Below are 19215 nucleotides of genomic sequence, written 5' to 3'. Positions count from 1 at the left end.
TAGAAATTATTCAATAGCCTTCAATTTAATTCATACGGTTCAAGTTTAATACTTTGTATTGCACAGATTCAAATCGCAATGTTGATTAAACATATTGATTGAGACCGCAGATCACATTTACTATGCAATCGTACATTTCCCGTCGGTCACTCATTATCCCCATACATGGGAATGCCCCCGAATAAGCCCAGGTCTGGTGACATCATCAGGGAGATGGAGATCCCTGATGTCATAGTAAATGTGACCTGCTGTTGCGAATAAGCCCATATATGGAGATCCCTGATGTCATCAATATTGGCCAGCAACTCTACATCTGACCTCAAACCCTTAGATTTCCATCTATGGATATATGTCAGAACATGTTCTGTTCTGTTGATCCTTCCCCATCCGACCTTCCTCTTCGATGTCTCCCTTTTGACTGATACGTGTCCATTCAAACTCTAGACGGGCCTGCCCCAAAGTTATTAGTGTAGCGGCAGCCATGGCTGGCAGCCGGCGAAAACTAGAGTTCTCAACAGCCCCGAAAATTTAATTCGAAGCAGTGGTTTCATTATGTAAATGAAAAGGCATGATTTGAAGCGTGTGTCGGAGATTCAGTACCAGACGCCCATCACTACCATTGGGAGCTGGGAAACTCTTTTGACTACCGTGAGCCATCGTAAAAGCCTTATGAAGTGGGCTGGGGTAAGGTGAGACCTGCCGTGCTCTCTCAAGCTTACTTTGTGAGGTCTGCAGTTTAGTCTCAAGTGGCTTGGCGATGTTGGTGTACCATGAGGTTCAAGCATTGGCACATTAACACTGGATAAGGCTTGAGTGCACTCCCGTTGACGCTCACATTGTGATGATGTGAGCTTGTAGATCGGCTATCTTGAAGACAAAAAAATGAAATTAAAATATGTGCGTATAGTTTTACCATGTTGTCGTCATGTCTTGGCTTTCTTCCTGTTAGACGGTGAACTTTGACCTGACCAAGAACTATTTAGACCTGGTGGTGACTTACACCAATCTGATGATGCTGCTGTCACGCATAGAGGAGAGGAAAGCCATCATAGGACTGTACAACTACGCCCACGAGATGACACATGGGGCTAGGTAATTGTCTCCTATTGTCTGACTGCACTGGCAGTGTTTATGTCCTTTGTACAAGGTATTCCTGTACTTCTGAATATGCGGACAAAGATTAAAATGTGTGTGTGTGTGTGTGTGTAGTGACCGGGAGTACCCCAGGTTGGGCCAGATGATCGTGGACTATGAGAACCCTCTGAAGAAAATGATGGAGGAGTTTGTTCCACATGGAAAGGTAGGAGCGTGCGTGTGTGTGTGTGTGTGTGTGTGTGTGTGTGTGTGTGTGTGTGTGTGCGCGTGCGCGCGCTTTAAGCAACTAGTCGACTATTCAACTAGTAAATCCACTAGTCGACCTTGTTGGTACTAGTTGAAAAAGACCAATGTACACAGTTTTTAAATGTACTAATCTCATTAAAAAATAGGTAGTTAAACAACTAGTCGAGTAGTAAACTAGTCAACTAGTAAAAATCACTAGGTGTGTGTGTGTGTGTGTGTGTGTGTGTATGCGTGGCGCCTTGCATCATTGAAACAATTACTCATACATTGCTGTGATGTCTGTGTTCTGCAGTGTGTAATCGAGATAATAATTTTTCATATAATTGTTAATCAAATAACTACTTAAATGGTTTAATGTGAATTCAAGTAAAGTAAGATAATGACTGGATTAGGGCTAATACTGACAGTATCTGTGCTGTCCAGTCTCTGTCAGATGCATTGATCAGCCTTCAGATGGTTTACTAATACTGACAGTATCTGTGCTGTCCAGTCTCTGTCAGATGCATTGATCAGCCTTCAGATGGTGTACCCCAGGAGGAATCTGTCTGCTGACCAGTGGAGAAACGCCCAGTTGCTCTCGCTCATCTCGGCCCCCTCTACCATGCTCAATCCTGCTCAGTCAGACACAGTGAGTATATATACGTAGCTGGCATGCGAGTGTGTCTGCATGCAATTATGTGCATGTCCTGTGGGTTTGGTGTCTGTATTTAATATATGTCTCCGTTTGTCACTTTGCTTACTTGATGCCAATAGAATTGTGATTGGCATTGTCTCTGCATAGCTGTAGTCCTGAGGGTCTCGAAGGTGGCAAACCTGATTCCTAGTACTGGGCTTCCAATAGAGTGACCCGCCCCCTCGAGAGACCCGGAACAGAAATCCCTGTTCATTTTCCGCATAGACTTTTCAGAAAGTATTTATTTAAAGACGTTTACGCCGCGGACAAAGCCAACTCTTGTCGTGACAAATCATGACAACAAACTCAGTTTTTCGGGCTGAACAAATAATTAGAAGAAGAAAACACCTTTTTTGTTGTTTTTCTTCTTTGTAATTATTTGGTCCAAAATATTGTGTGTGTTGTCATGATTTGTCACGACAAGAGTTGGCTTTGTACGACGCTTATAAGGTCTTTAAATAAATAAGTTTTGAACTGTCTATGGGGAAAAATGCATTGGGAACTATTTCCTGGGCCTGGCGTTGTCATGAAAGGGGACGGGACTGTGACACTATTGCTTCATTTGATTGGCCTGGCACCAGATTTGAAATTAAAGTGCCATATGTGTTTGTAGTGTAGCAAAACGGTGTCCCTGACACCCATTTAAATAACCCCATAAGATATGGAAATATTATTATTATTATCCAGTGGTGCAATTAAGTCATAAAAGGAGGAACGATTTAGCAGCAGAATATATTGGTGTGCAAGTCTCAACCATATGGACAAACTAAACCAATTATTAGTTCTTCAACTGCTGCTTCTTAGTCTTCATTGTTTTAAAAACTATGCATTGGTTACTGGTGTGTATTTTTGTTATTGTGACCAAAGGTCGCAGTCAACTATGGAAGTCTGCCGCCAACGAGGCGGATGCGTGCACGTGACCTCGCCGCTTCTCGCCCTCATCTTACTGGTTACTGTACGTGGTGGTTCACCTTCCTACCGTGTGTTTGTGTTTAGATGCCGTGTGAGTACCTGTCCCTGGACTGCATGGAGAAGTGGATTGTTTGTAAGTACCCAGCGCCTTCTTTGATATTGACTCTGGTAGTGCCCTGTTCACTCAGGTCAAAGATAACTCTGAATAAAGATATTGTACGGTATGTTATGTAATTGAACAACTAATTATATTTATAATTACTTTGAATTATAAAGGGGTGTACAACTTCGGTGTATTCCTTTTTGATCATTGTAAAACATGAGGAACTTCCGTACTTGTATTTGTATTTTCTATGAATTCACTGCTTCACTCCTTCACTGCCTATTAACTTCTCTTTCTCTCCGTGTAGTTGGTTTCATCCTGTGTCACGCTGTGCTGAACACTGATGCAGCAGCATTGTCTTTGTGGAAATTGGCTCTGCAGAGTTCCACGTGTCTCTGCCTGTTTAGAGATGAGGTCTTCCACATTCACAAAGCAGCTGAGGACCTGTTTGTTAACATCAGAGGGTAGGCGCGCGTGCACTCACACACACACACACACACACACACACACACACACACACACACACACACACACACACACACAGTGTGTGTGCGTAGGAAGCATCTACACACACATTTATGCCTGATTTATAATGTACATTTGGTGACTTGATGTGTACAAGCTACATTATGAATGTTGAGCATTTGTGATTTCTATGTCAAAACTCTTTTGCCGATTTAGGATTTTTTTACACACTCATAACATATTCAATGTCTCTATATTGTCACTGTTCTGCTTAACATCCTCAATTACACAATTGTTTGTCTTTATTAGTATAATAATAATAATTTATTGGAATCTTTAACACCTTCATGCCATGAGTTTAGGCTTTTCTTTTTTTTTCAACTTAAAATGTATTCATTTTTCATGAACAAGAATAGACAAAGACATACAGAAAGCAATAAGACAAACAATTGGACATTACAGTATGTGTTGCCATCTCAGGAAATAAAAGTAGTAGACAAATGCTATAATTGCAGGAGTTGACACACAGACAGGATAATAATAAAATGGAAACAATTTGTGAGCGAGCGCGCACACACACACACACACACACACACACACACACACACTCTCTGAGTTCAGGGTTTTCAATCAGTGCCTCTCTTCAATTTGTGTGTTTCAGATACAACAAACGCATCAACGACATAAGAGAATGCAAGGAACAAGCACTGTCTCATGCGTACGTATCCTAATCTCTCTTTGCCCTCCATCTCTTAATCTGCCTCTATCGGTCTGTCTATCCATCCATACATCCTTCTCTCTTGTCTTTGTCTCTTCTCGCCTTTCCCTCTTTCTCAACCTGCTATCCTTTTATCTTGCATGCTTTTGCACTTGTTTAACCACTTTCTCTAATTGGCCACTCATTCCTCCATCCATTAGTCTTTTAGTCCTGCATCCCTTCACTTTTTAATCACTTAAACCTTATGCTTTTACGCCCCCTGATGTTTTCACGCTACACTAATAATATCTGTGTGTTCACCCCAGAAAAGGGATGGAAGAAAAAATGCTATTGAGAAACAATCCACTTATTGGCTGTCTGGGCCAGTTTCTTTGGCCAATGTCAATGGGCTGACATTACTGACCCTACCAAAATCCATTTAAGGTTTTAGTATAAAACAAAAAAATATATATAATATGACAAGTTATTGAACTAGTAAAGGTAAAATATTTAATTCCTCCCCTGCTCAACCACCTGCCTTCTCTCCTCTTCTGTCAGTGGTACTCTCATCTTACCATCCCGAAGGTGATAGAATATATAATTGAATGATGTGTCATTGTCATCTATGTGTTTGATGTGCAGAGGCTCCATGCACAGAGAGAGACGCAAGTTTCTCCGCTCTGCTCTGAAGGAGTTGGCTACCGTCCTTGCTGACCAGCCTGGACTCCTGGGCCCAAAGGTAATATATAATGTCAACTTAACCCATTCTTGGGGTGGGAACCCCTTTGGTGTTTTTAACTAAGCATTATGTTATGCTTTAGCTATTGAAAAATAGCAGATCTACAAGCTCATAGCGTGCCACCGAGTGGCGCACTACGAGCTTGTAGGTCTGCTATTTTCTTATTTTTATGATCAGTACTTTATTTTAGATTTTTTACAAACGCATACAACAGAAAACCTAAAATACAGACTCAAGCAACAACAGCAGAGTACGTATTCATGGACAGACAAGATAGATAAGAAAAAATTGAAAATAGTTTACATTATTTACACGACCAAACGCAGCATCATCAACCGTATCATAATGTGTATTAATACAATAAACAATCAAGAGGGCATTGCCTGACCATGGATCACACCAAGGGACCTGCAACATGACTGAGGAACACGTCCCACTTCAGATCATATTTTAGGTCTGCTATTTTTGAAAAATCGTAAGGCACAAATCTTTGAATATATATTCTTTCAGAGCGAACGTTTTTTATTTATTCCGACGTCAGGCCTGGGTTAAAGAGTCGTGCTGCAATATTTGTATATTCTATGTTACGGAGTTCCTGTGGAGAGCCAGAAGTACAGGACCACAACGTTAGTACTGCGAATAATAATAATGGTGATTCCTGATCTGGTACTGGTACCCAGTTTATACAAGCTCAAAATCTGGGCATTTGAAATCACGCAATGCTTTAGCGCTTTGTCCCTTACTCCAAGTTGTGCATTGTGGGATTGGGATAATGCCTTTTCAATCGGGGCCAGAATACGTTATCACACAGTTTATTAAGGGAATACATTATGTTCTGATAACTAGTGTGACTCTGTCTTCTTATAAACCTAATGATTTAAGATGAACTTTTCTACTTTCTATTTAACACCTGCATGAGTTGGCCCTATAATGTACATCCATAGTTCTGATGAAGATAATGATACCAAAGTAGTGTGTTTTTTCTTTGTACAGTAGGTGTTCAAAAAGAGACCTTTCTCTCTTTTACTCTGTGTTCTCCACCTGCAGGCGCTGTTTGTGTTCATGGCATTATCGTTTGCCCGTGATGAAATCATCTGGCTCCTTCGTCACGCCGACAACATCCAGAAGAAAAGTACAGATGACTTCATAGACAAGTAAGCAAACACACACACACACACGCACAATAATACACACACACTGATACATGATCGCACACAGTAATGTGTGTTTGGTTGTATATGTATATAATGGAATGTACATCGCTAGGCACGACAGAATTGTTGACCTATTAGCTAAGTTCATATGTTTCATCATCTGCCAAAATGTATAAGCACTCGCGTGTTTTAACTGCCATGTTCATGTAGCCAGACTCAAATCACACTGTCGTGTGGTATTTGAGTCTATGATGATTTCAGATGTCACAGCTAATACACCAGATATTGTTGGTGTTGATGACAGTAGAGAAGTGACCATTTTGGAAGTGGCATGTACATTTGACCACAGTATGGAAGAGGCATTCCTTACCAAGGTGCTTAAGTACCAGCGTCTTCAAGATGCTATTATACAGCTTGGCTACAAATGTAAACTACTTGTGTTCATATTTGGAAGCCTTGGTAATTGCCTGCAGATTGCAGGCATGCCCAAGCTGAGAGCTGATCAGGCATCGGCAAAATTCTGTTCAGTGTCTGCGATAATTGGCAGTCGCCATATATGGAGAAGGCGATGCCCGTGATCTGTATCCTGAAGCACTTGTTGTAGAGTTTTCCAAGTTTGCGCATCCACTATTGTTTGTGTTCAAGAATTTCTTGTTAAGTGTGTGTGTGTGTGTGTGTGTGTGTGTGTGTGGTACAGACACATAGCAGAGTTGATCTTCTACATGGAGGAGCTGAGGGCCCGTGAGGAAGTATGGTCCAGTCATGCAGAGGTACTACGTTCAGTATCTATCTGGTTTCGATGCTGTGGTGCTCAACGAACTGGTGCAGGTACACACACACACACACACACACACACACACACACACACACACACACACACACACACAAGCATTGAAAATGTCAGTGGGACAATCTTAATTAACGGGGGTAGGGGGTTACTGAAACTACCCCTACCACCCATGGTTTCATATTCCTAATATTTATTTGTATGACGATGATGAATAATGGCTAAAGGAACATGCATCGATAACATTAATCACCGTAAGAATGGAACTTGTTTTTTCTATGCTAGAACCTCTCTGTGTGTCCAGAAGATGAATCAATCATCATGTCTTCCTTCGTCAACACGATGACCTCTCTCAGCGTCAAACAAGGTAAACATAAACTACTGTACTGTAAATCATGGTTTGAGGTAATCATGTATGATCATTTAACCCTGAGAGTGTACAATTGCAACAGGTCATTCTTTCTTTATACAGTCTTTCAGTTCAATTAACCCATTTAGGCCTGAGGTCGAAATTTAAAAAAAAGTCTTCAAAATCCTGACGGCTTTCTGAAATGTTTCTGTTTCAGTTGTGCTCAATATTTCATGTCAAGGAAAGGACCCCAATATGAAAATATGTTGTTCCAGGGACCCCAACACAGAAGCAAAGAATTGAGTTAAAATGTTCACTCTGTAACAATATATATTCAAAGATGTGAGGCACATTTTCACGATTTAAAAGAAATGGCAGACCTCGTAGAGCGCCACTCGGCGTGAGCTTGTAGATCTTGTATAAAATAAAAGGGGTTCCCGCGCAAAATGGGTTGATACTGGAATGTACTGTGTTTATATTATGCCAAAAACTGTTTCATGGTTTCTCTCTCTCAAAAACAGGAGGAAAAGAAAAACCTGGTACAACAGAATAACATTCATAAGCCAGCAGACAGTAAACATCAAAGATTAAATGCTTATGTCCATGTCAGCTCAGTGTTGTGGAATATAATTATTGAAGGATGATGTGATGTGTGTGAATATTGTTTTAAAAATAACATCAAACACAGTGTTGTGGTAATTTTGCACATGCTTGTTCCTTATAGTGGAGGATGGAGATGTGTTTGACTTCAGAGGCATGAGACTGGACTGGTTCAGATTGCAGGTACACATACACACACACACACAGTTGAACTTGACACCAACTACATGTTCTTCAGGAACAAATTGTATTGAACGAATTTGCTATATTTTCAAGATGTCTCTGGGCAAGCTGGATATTATGCGTTTATATTGTCAAACATATTTTGTGTAAATGTGTCCTTTTTTTCAAATTCAATGTCAATTCATGATCATGTCAATCAGAGATCAGCGGATGAGCTTTTTTGTCACCCGAATCCGAGTGTGCATATTTATAATCCGCCTGTTATCCCACCGCATAAATGACTTAATCCAATTTATATATCCGCAACCACCCGAAATCCGCTGCAGGGATATAGCCAATCTACAAGTTCACAACGCGTCGCTGGCTCGCTGCGACGCGTTGTGAGCTTGTAGATCGGCTATTTATAAGTTGTGTCACTCAGTCGGTCACGTTCGCACGTCGCAACGAAGGTCTTTTCATGTGGCATATATCCAGCCCTCGCTCCCATGCAGTCCCATATGGCACCGAGTCCCACGCCAAACTTATATTCTTCCCTTCTGTTTCAGTAAGCTGTAAGTTTCTTTCATACTCTCAGCTGCCCGTTAGCCTAGCAGCTAGCAGACCACTCGTTGTCGTGGTCCTTCTTAGCCAATATAGGCGTCTAATTTGTGCCTGATGGAAAAATACTACTAACGCACGCACGCCGAGATTTTGTGCCTTTAAAAAAAAAACTATATTATAAGCCTATAGATAGATGTCATTAGTTTATTTCCGTTTTAAAAGTTATAAAACCTATAGATGGATGCCATTCATTTATTTCCAGCATTATTTCACCCGCGGTTTATCCGATTAATTAATTAATAATATATTCCTTTGACCCAAACTGCGGTTAACCGGCTAAATCCGCCATCCGCTGGTGTCTAATGTCAATACATGCCTCAACAATGATGCTATAGTCTTCCGTTTGTCGTTCTCTTGTTTCTGATTCCTCAGACTTATTGCCACTTTCTTTACATTTCGGTTCATCCCTACTTCCTGTTTTCCTTTTCCTCATTCCCTCTTCGTTTCCATCCAACCTGCGTTTCTTTCCCTGTTCATTTGGTTCGTTCCCTTCTATTCCATCTTTCTGTTCTTTATTCCCTCCCACCATGTCTCCTCTAGGCGTATACCAGTGTTTCTAAGGCCAGTCTGGGTATAGCAGACCACAGGGAGCTGGGGAAGATGATGAACACCATCATCTTTCACACCAAGATGGTGGACTCACTGGTGGAGATGCTAGTGGAGACCTCTGACCTCTCCATATTCTGGTGAGAGACACACACACACACACACACACACACACACACACACACACACACACACACACTTCTTATACATCAACACATTTACACAAAATAAATAATATATTTTTGTGTGTGCAGTTTCTACAGCCGTGCATTTGAGAAGATGTTTCAACAGTGTTTGGAGCTACCATCTCAGAGCAGACACTCCATCTGCTTCCCTCTGCTGTGTACACACTTCATGTCCTGCACACATGAACTGTGCCCCGAGGAGGTAACACACACACACACACCCAAAAGAAAAAAACACCCATAGTCCCAGCTAATGTGTTGTGTTTTTAGCAGAACATACTGTGTTGCAGTTTGTGTCCGCATAGAAATGACAAGTATAATTGTAGCCATAGAACAGCCCACATTGAGTGTTTATGTGTGTGTCTTGTAGCGCCACCACATAGGGGATCGCAGCCTGTCGCTGTGCAACATGTTCCTGGATGAAATGGCCAAACAGGCCAGGAATCTCATCACTGACATTTGCACGGAACAATGTACTCTCAGTGACCAGGTACGTACTGTACACGCACACTACAACGCCTATTTTTGGTCAATGGGACGACACGAATGAGACAATTTGAATATAACGCAGTATCAATTCTTTGTTGCCAAGTATGTTGTTCATATTTCCGTTCTGCTAATGACAAAGTGATCTACCATTAACCCATTTTGACCTGAGATCAGATTAAAAAAAAAAGTCTTCTACATCCTGACAGTTTTCTGAAAAAGCTATGTTTCTATGTCAGTCGTTCTTCGACTTTTCAAAAATAGCAGATCTACAAGCTCGTATGATTGTTGTATAATTGCAATATTACACGAGAGGGTGTTCTTCATCGTCATTAATGCATGCCTGCGATGCTGCAGGAGAGTTCCGAGTGCATTAATGACTATAAAGAACACCCTCTCGTGTAATATTGCTTAATGAATTAACTAACTGGTTTAAGACAGCCAACACTAGGCCTATGCTATTACAAGATAATAGCATTAGCAACCATCCTACCAGATGTGTCCAATGGTTTTGTTGTCTTGTAGCAACATTTGGATGAATTTAATATATACATGCAATATTACTACTACTATACTTGTTTTGTCTCCAGCTGCTTCCTAAGCACTGTGCCAAGACCATCAGCCAGGCCGTCAACAAGAAGAGTAAGAAAGCTACAGGGAAGAAAGGAGAGCCGGAGCGAGAAAAGCCTGGAGTTGAGAGCATGAGGAAAAATAGATTACTGGTCACCAAGTGAGTTATCTCTGACACACACACACACACACACACACACACACACACACACACACTAGAACATTATTATTCAATAAGTATTGTAAATCCTTAACCCATTTTGACCTGAGATCAGATTCTAAAAATGTCTTCTACATCCTGACAGTTTTCTGAAAAAGCTATGTTTCTATGTCAGTCGTTGTTCGATTTTTCAAAAAATAGCAGACCTTCAAGCTCATAGCCTGCGCCACTCGGTGGCGCGCTTTGAGCTTGTTTTTTTTTTTAGCTTGTCTTTTCAATAGCTAAAGCATAACATAATGCTAACACCAAAATGTTGAAATTCTTGTAATTTAAAACGAAATGTGAAAGGTTTGTTTTCAATGTACTGTGTGTGTATTTCTGTTATTGTAGAGCCAGGGGTTAAACGGGTCACAATAATAACCTGACTTCACAGCCTTGTGTGTTCTCGTACAGACAGCAAAGTGTTTGAAACGTATACTTTGTTGTTGTCTTCTTTCAGTCTGGACAAGTTGCACACAGCCCTGTCTGAGCTGTGTTTCTCCATCAACTACGTTCCCAACATGGTGGTGTGGGAACACACCTTCACACCGCGAGAATACCTCACCTCACATCTAGAGATCAGATTTACCAAGTAAATACATGTACACACTGCAAATACTCACATGTGTTTGATTGCTCAATGTTACACTGCGACCTCTAAAGCCTGCTGTAAATTATCCCCAAAATAAATATTGCTGTTGTCCTCAAATGTTGATGCATGTATCATGTATGTAGATAATGAATTATGATTTGTCATCAGTGGATACAAATTACATTATGTATGTATTTATTTATATTTATCTTAACGTTATTGTCTAGCAAAATGTTCTAATTTAGCTACAGTTGTCAAAACACGTGCAAACATAAAGTAAACCTTTGTCTGTGTTCATCTTGTTACCTTTTATTCACATGGAAAGCTAAACTGTTTCATGTGTATGTGTCAGGTCTATTGTGGGGATGACCATGTACAACCAGGCTACTCAGGAGATAGCCAAGCCCAGCGAGCTACTGACCAGCGTCAGGGCCTACATGACCGTCTTACAGTCCATAGAGAACTATGTCACTATTGACATTACCCGCGTGTTCAACAACGTGCTGCTGCAGCAGACCCAGCACCTAGACAGCCATGGAGAACCCACCATCACCAGCCTTTACACCAACTGGTAAGTTGACCGAGACCGGGTGGCGCCCGCTGGCCTAGTGGTGGCCTGACGGCGTGTTGCGTGTTTGAGTACCGTATCATGAACTTCATGGCAACCTTTGCTGCATGTTGTCTACATGTTTTCTCTGTAAGACAGCCCTCCCCTATACACCGGGAGGAGCAGTGCACCATTTCTTACATTATTTATTTAAAGACCTTTTAAGCGTCGTACGAAGCCAACTCTTGTCGTGACAAATCATGACAACAAACACAATTTTTCGGGCCAAACAAAGAATTAGAAAATAGAAAAAAACACATTTTTTTTTTGTTTTTCTTCTTTGTAATTATTTGTTTGGTCCAAAATATTGTGTGTGTTGGCATGATTTGTCACGACAAGAGTTGGCTTCGTACGACGCTGAAAAGGTCTTTAAAAAAAATAATTTAAGAAATGCCTTGGGATTCATTTCCTGGGCCACTCGTTGTTCTGAAAGGGGGAGGGACTGCGACGCTCTATAGGGGTGGCTTTCAGGACTATTCTTTAGATTAGGGTCTGAGAGGTTAAATCTCATCAAATGGTGGCCAGTGGCTCAAATGCCAAATAAATAATGGGCCTTGAAATGAAAAGGGTTGAAAACCACTGTCATAAACCAATCACTGGCTGTGTTGTTTGATCTGATTTTGTGACATTTCCGTAAACTGAACAAGCCGAAGTTAAACCTTTTCGTGTGCGTGTGTGTGTGTGTGTGTGTGTGTGTGTGTGTGTGTGTGTGTGTGTGTGTGTGTGTGCGTGTGTGCAGGTACTTGGAGACATTGCTTCGGCAGGTCAGTAATGGACACATCGCCTATTTTCCTGCCATGAAGGCCTTTGTGAACCTACCTACGGAGAATGAGCTGACATTCAATGCTGAGGAATACTCGGACATCTCTGGTACACACACAGACTGTAAAACATAATTGTCTTGTGTGTGTGTGTCTGTCCGTGTGCTTCAGTGCTAACCTGTGTGTGTGTGTGTGTGTGTGTGTGTGTGTGTGTGTAGAGATGCGTTCCCTCTCTGAACTGTTGGGACCATATGGAATGAAGTTCCTCAGTGAGAGCCTCATGTGGCACATCTCCTCACAGGTTGCTGAGCTCAAGGTATACCCACACATTCAAAATGAACATTGAGGATTATCAGTAAATCAACATTTCCCCAAATGCATTAAAATGTCTGCAGTCACAGTCTCAACGTTCTCAATGTACATGTGTTGATAAATACCATTCATGACACTTGTTATTTCTGTGTGTGTAGAAACTGGTAGTTGACAATGTGGAGGTGTTGACTCAGATGAGGACAAGCTTTGACAAGCCTGAGCACATGGCGGCACTCTTCAAGAAGCTCTCCTGTAAATAAATACGCACACGGCACACTCACACTAAACACAAGACACATGTGTTTGCTTATAGATATGCACACAGGGGGACAGTTTTATAAACCCATTTTGGGGCGAGAACCCCTTTTGGTGTTTTAAACATTGTTATAATTTAGCTATTTTTGAAAAATCGTTAAAATGTGGCGCAAATCATTGAATATATATATTTCAGAGTGAACATTTTTAACTAAAACATTTGCTTCTGGGGGGTCCCTGGAACTACATATTTTGAGATGGGGGCCCAATAGAGATTATTCTGGGGGTCCTTGACGTGAAAAAGGTTGAGCACCACTGACATAGAAATATAGGTTTTTCAGAAAAATGTTAGGATTTAGAAGCCTTTTTTTTTAATCGACCTCAGTCCAAAATGCGTTAAGCTGGACTATTCTGAATGTTGAACCATTTGTTAACTCTTATTATAGGTCAGATGCCTACACAGCAATGTAAAAAAGATACACAGGAGCTGGCCTGGGCCGGCTTAGCGGTCCAGGCACCTTGGCTGGTAATCCAGCATGACAGTGTGTCGCGGGTTCAAGTCCCGATCCCAACAGACTTTACTGTGTGTCTTCCCCCCAATCTCTCCCTGTTTCCTGTCAAGCTACTGTATATCTATCAATAAAGGCAAAAAGCCCCAAAAATATCTTTAGTAAAAAAGATACATACATACCAACCATTGGCCATTTTGATGATAATGATCATGGTGACTAACATTGGCTTGAATAAATCTTTTAACAGCTTGTTGAAAGCTTGTTCTATACACAAAAACATGGTTATGTTTGCCAATATAAGGCTTTAGGTGAACAAACGTTATTTGGTGCATATGAAAAGTAACCTAGAGGTCAAAAGAACAGAATCTCCGCACACTTCATTTCATATCCAAAGGTCAATTTGTGAAATGGTTAACTGACACATTGTGTGTGTGTGTTCCAGCCGTGGACAGTGTCCTGAAGAGAATGACCATTATTGGGGTCATCCTGTCGTTTCGTTCCCTGGCACAGGAGGCTCTGAGAGATGTAAGATGCACGCACACATTTTACTTTAAAACATGAAAAAAGCAATGATTCAAAAATAAACAAAGCTGCCCCCTCATTGTTTTAATTCCCCCCCCCCCCACCCCTCTCTCTCTAGGTTTTGTCTTGTCATATTCCATTCCTGGTCAGTTCAGTTGAGGACTTCAAGGATCACATCCCACGCGAGACAGACATGAAGGTAACATGTCTAGCTAGTAACCTGGACTGCTATTGCTCTCTAGTAATAAAAATAAATCATGGGCAATTTGTTAATTTTGCCATTGTTTATGAATCATTCATGTTGGAATTCTATTGTAAAAACACGTCTACTATACTCCAGAGACGAGAGATACTTAGGCTTACAGTAGTATACAGTAGAATAATATTCTTATTATGCTTGGGTGATATACTGTACCAAATGTTCTCCCTTCGTTGCAGGCTTAGCAAAATATTCTGAAAAATATACAGCATATTGTCACATACTGTACCCACTGCCTTCGTTCATGCCCTGGGTGAGGGGTTCATAAGCTTGCACCGATTGGTCAGCCACCATTATCAGCCCTAGGCATGAGCAGCTGACTGATCAGCGCAAGCTTAAGTGCCACTGCACTCTGAGCTGTCACTGTGGGTGACCTCGCTGCTTGAGCACACATGGACGAAAAACACGGTTACGGCGGGTTTGGTCAATTTCTTTGCTGAGGAAACACTGAAGTTTATCTAGGCGCAAAGGAACTAAAACGGAGCACACAACGTGCACTTTGATGTTCACAAAATGGTTCCTTATTGGCAAGTAAAGTTGGCAGTAATATTAATCATTGTGAACTCTTTTGAAACTGGCGGCCCGGGAGAGCTTGCCGTTTCAGTCCTGCTGTGCTCTACTACAACTGGCTTTCTCCCCCGTTTACACACACACCCTTATTGTTAATTCCATTTCATGAATGAACCCCGTTTTCCTTTTCCACTAAGACCAGTTACACATGATACATTCTCACTCTGTCCACATTGGCATATAGGCATTCAACATTTATCATGTGACGACATCTACTTTGTTCAGGATAATTACATGTGTTTTGTCACAGGTGGCCATGAACGTCTATGAGCTGTCATCAGCAGCAGGTTTGCCATGCGAGATCGACCCTGCCCTTGTGGTGGCTCTGTCCTCACAGAAGAGTGGTGAGATCCTCACAAAGACGCACGCACACACATGGATTGGTTTGAAATATCTAATATTCAAATATTAGTTTTACATTTAATTTATGTCTCACTCATAAGCTATTTCTTTTATCCCTTATTTTTATAGAGAACATCAGTCCAGAGGAGGAGTATAAGATTGCCTGCCTGCTCATGGTATTTGTGGCCGTTTCCTTGCCAACACTGGCCAGCAATGTGATGTCCCAGTACAGCCCTGCTATTGAAGGTATTTAATGTGATGTCCCAGTACAGCCCTGCTATCGAAGGTATTTAATGTGATGTCCCAGTACAGCCCTGCTATTGAAGGTATTTAATGTGATGTCCCAGTACAGCCCTGCTATTGAAGGTATTTAATGTGATGTCCCAGTACAGCCCTGCTATCGAAGGTATTTAATGTGATGTCCCAGTACAGCCCTGCTATTGAAGGTATTTAATGTGATGTCCCAGTACAGCCCTGCTATTGAAGGTATTTAATGTGATGTCCCAGTACAGCCCTGCTATCGAAGGTATTTAATGTGATGTCCCAGTACAGCCCTGCTATTGAAGGTATTTAATGTGATGTCCCAGTACAGCCCTGCTATCGAAGGTATTTAATGTGATGTCCCAGTACAGCCCTGCTATCGAAGGTATTTAATGTGATGCCCCCTGTCAAAAACAGCTAAAATCCCTAAAACTAAAGAATGAAAATGAAAAGAAATTAACACTCATCTTTTACTTTCTCTAATAACAACCTAAAACATGAACCTTGGTTGAAAGAAACTCAAGTTGTCCTTAACATTTTGGAAAGATTTGGAATCTTTAAAAAAGAAATGTAGACAAATGAATTGTTGTAGAACTGGTGAGACGGTCTGCTTAAAAGCAAAATGACACTTACAGTAGTAGTGATAGAGGTGTGTAGTTAACCGTGCCATGATGTATCTCCAAATGTTGGTGAGATAATTGGATCATTCAATGTAATCTCCCCATTGACTTACATTGCATGGGGAGACGGGTCTCAAAGTGACTCTTTTAGCCGTTTTTGAAAGTCAGTAGAAGTCAATGAAAGTCATTGGGGAGGCTATTTTGGATTACAAATACTTACATTGTGGTAACTACACAACCCAAACCTCTACCAAAGCCTAATTTTGCTTTAAGAATTCAGTAAGAACCTCTTCTATATTCTCAACACTGTAAAGAACTTAAAGCTGCATTCTACGTGAGAAGGAATCTCTACAAATAAAAAACAAATGATCTTCATTGTTGCAGGTCACTGTAACAACATCCACTGCCTGGCTAAAGCCATTAACCAGATCGCTGCAGCTCTGTTTACCATCCACAAAGGAAGCATAGAGGACCGCCTCAAAGAGTTCCTTGCTGTAAGATAGAACGAACACACACACACACACACACACACACACACACAGTGTTTACTGAATTTGATGTCATAAATGAGTCCATTGGTCATTATTACCGGGGCGACTTCACCGATTTATAAACTGAATCCTAGTTTTGTTGTAAAGAGATGTGAAAGTCCTTACAATATAACCATTAGTTTATTGTTGTTGTAAGACAGGCCCTCATTATCAACACAACACATATTAACCCTTATTAACTTATTATAACTGTCATTTTCATATGCATATATACGCGTCCGTCACTTTTATCAACACGAAACTGATCTCAGTCACACAGACACGGAATCTGTGACTTTTCCACACTACTATAATGCAATGTTCATGTCCATTAAATGCCGTCAGTTATGAACGATAACTACAACTGTTGTACACGTACACTGTCTATTTGTGTAACACAAGTCAATTTGTCTTTTTTTTTTTATAGCTGGCGTCATCCAGTCTACTGAAGATTGGCCAGGAGACGGACAAGATGACGACACGCAACCGAGAATCTGTCTACCTGCTGCTAGATATGGTGAGTGTGTGAGAGAGAGATTGTCTGTGAGACAGAGAAGAGAGGTTGTTGAGAGATATGGTGACTAAAATACAAATGTAATATATCCCCCCCCCCCCCACCACCCTTTGTAGCTATACAAAACCAAGATCATGAGCTTATAAGGGTATAGCCATCATAGTCATGACTCTCGTATTCATACGAGAGTCATGGCTTAACTCCACCCTGTTTTTTATATATAAACATTCTGATTTCAAATCTAAAGTACTCACAATTTGTCCCACGGGTGTTAGTTAGTTGCTGCACCAGCGATTAGAATTTTTATCAACTGGTTTAGAACATCACCATCTATAACATATTCTGGTTCCACTAAATATAATGTGTATTTCAGATTGTCCAGGAGTCTCCGTTCCTCACGATGGACCTACTGGAATCCTGCTTCCCCTACGTTCTCCTCCGCAACGCCTACCACGCTGTCTACAAACAGAGCATCAGTGCTAATGCATAGACACACAATCTATAAACGGAGCATCAGTGCATAAACACACACACACACACACACACACACACACACGCTATGCTGTCTACAAACAGAGCATCAGAGCTAAAGAATAGGCACACGCACATCTACCATGCTGTACCAAGTGTCAGTGCTGTGGCGTGGGCATGCACAAGAGTATTTGTCTATGTGACAGCATTCTAGTGACACACTATGCACAGATTACACACACACACACACAGGCTATAAACAGCATCAGCGTATACACCTACATACATACCACACACCCTAAACACATTTGAACATTAAACATTTAGGACGACACAACATGCACTCAACACACACACACTACCCTGCTGGTTACAAACAATACAAATATCTAAACACACACCTATACTCAACAGCCCCCTACTGTTCAGAAACATTATTAGTTTGTGAGTGCAATCAAACTAACACTACAAACACTATGAATGCACACGTGATGCTCAAGGAAGTGCAAACCATCAAATTCAATCAGACATTGAACACACTGACACACACACACACAGAGAGAGAGAGAGACAGACGCACGCTGGTTAGACCTGGGGGAACATTTCTTTTCCTCATGTTGCTGTGGACCATAACCATTGCAGCATGTATACATTTTGTTAGTTTAAAAGAACAAAAAGTATATATATAAATATATATATATATATATAAATGATGTTACTAAAATATTCCATTATCTGACAAAAATATTTGATTTTTCTGAGCTGAAAAGTGTATTTGTGGTGACAGATTCCCATGTTTTCTCTTTTGGAAAGGACATTAAATTTGATGTAATATTGGGGGTTTTGTTTGGCGGGGGGGGGGGGGTGGGGGTGATGTATAATGATAACTGTTGATAATGAAAAGACATGTTAATATAAGTACACTTACAAACGTAACGGACACAAATCTTTCAACATTTCATGATAAAAACATGGTGATGTTTTACTTTTCTTTTTTTTTTTCCTAGCTAGTGGTAACAACAAATTTTGTGGGTAAAAATGTGTATTCTACTTTGATGTGAAACTGTCTGTTTTTACAGTTTATGTTGTTTTTATGACGATTATTTTCCAAATGTGTTGACACTAAACCTGTGCATCAAGTCTGGTGAATAGAGTGATGTTACTGGCTGGTATCATGGTAGACCCTCTTTGGATATTCTGGAGAAAGTCTCAACTGATTCAGTGACTGCTTGCATTCAGTCTATACAGTACGTTATAACAGTCCAATGTCCCATAATGTATACTGCATTAATACTACACTTATACAGATGACAGAGGCCCCCCTATTCTGCTATAACCTAAAGAAAAACTAAATCTGGTTTATTCCATGCCATCTGGGAAGCTGAAATGTGGATATGACATTGCAAAACCTTCAGCACACTTGCTTCTCATAGCATCATATTTTGTCACATACCCTTTTATTTGCATTGGTTGGGGTGGGCGGAGAGATAAAGAAAGA

The 19215-nt window shown here is 40.9% G+C and overlaps 1 protein-coding gene across 1 annotated transcript in view; it reads left to right on the top strand.

Moving 5' to 3' along the window:
• LOC308328525 (nck-associated protein 1-like) overlaps window positions 1–18857 on the top strand; it is a 33270-nt gene extending 14413 nt beyond the window's left edge. Inside the window, 28 exon segments of the mRNA XM_080782408.1 lie at window positions 950–1092; window positions 1210–1300; window positions 1832–1969; window positions 3011–3059; window positions 3337–3493; window positions 4156–4212; window positions 4834–4930; window positions 5978–6084; window positions 6782–6823; window positions 6825–6912; window positions 7157–7238; window positions 7945–8003; window positions 9144–9289; window positions 9404–9536; window positions 9705–9824; window positions 10411–10550; window positions 11050–11181; window positions 11534–11752; window positions 12528–12658; window positions 12768–12865; window positions 13020–13113; window positions 14071–14153; window positions 14269–14349; window positions 15230–15323; window positions 15451–15567; window positions 16587–16696; window positions 17160–17249; window positions 17620–18857. Coding sequence (XP_080638534.1) covers window positions 950–1092; window positions 1210–1300; window positions 1832–1969; window positions 3011–3059; window positions 3337–3493; window positions 4156–4212; window positions 4834–4930; window positions 5978–6084; window positions 6782–6823; window positions 6825–6912; window positions 7157–7238; window positions 7945–8003; window positions 9144–9289; window positions 9404–9536; window positions 9705–9824; window positions 10411–10550; window positions 11050–11181; window positions 11534–11752; window positions 12528–12658; window positions 12768–12865; window positions 13020–13113; window positions 14071–14153; window positions 14269–14349; window positions 15230–15323; window positions 15451–15567; window positions 16587–16696; window positions 17160–17249; window positions 17620–17736 — 3015 coding nt within the window. The 3' untranslated portion in view covers window positions 17737–18857.
• Window positions 18858–19215: the final 358 nt, after the last annotated feature.

This window comes from Protomyctophum bolini, assembly GCF_963924005.1.
Source record: "Protomyctophum bolini genome assembly, chromosome: 14".
NCBI lineage: Eukaryota > Metazoa > Chordata > Actinopteri > Myctophiformes > Myctophidae > Protomyctophum > Protomyctophum bolini.
Note: the sequence above shows the minus strand (reverse complement) of the source record. Positions and strands in the feature narration are given on the sequence as shown.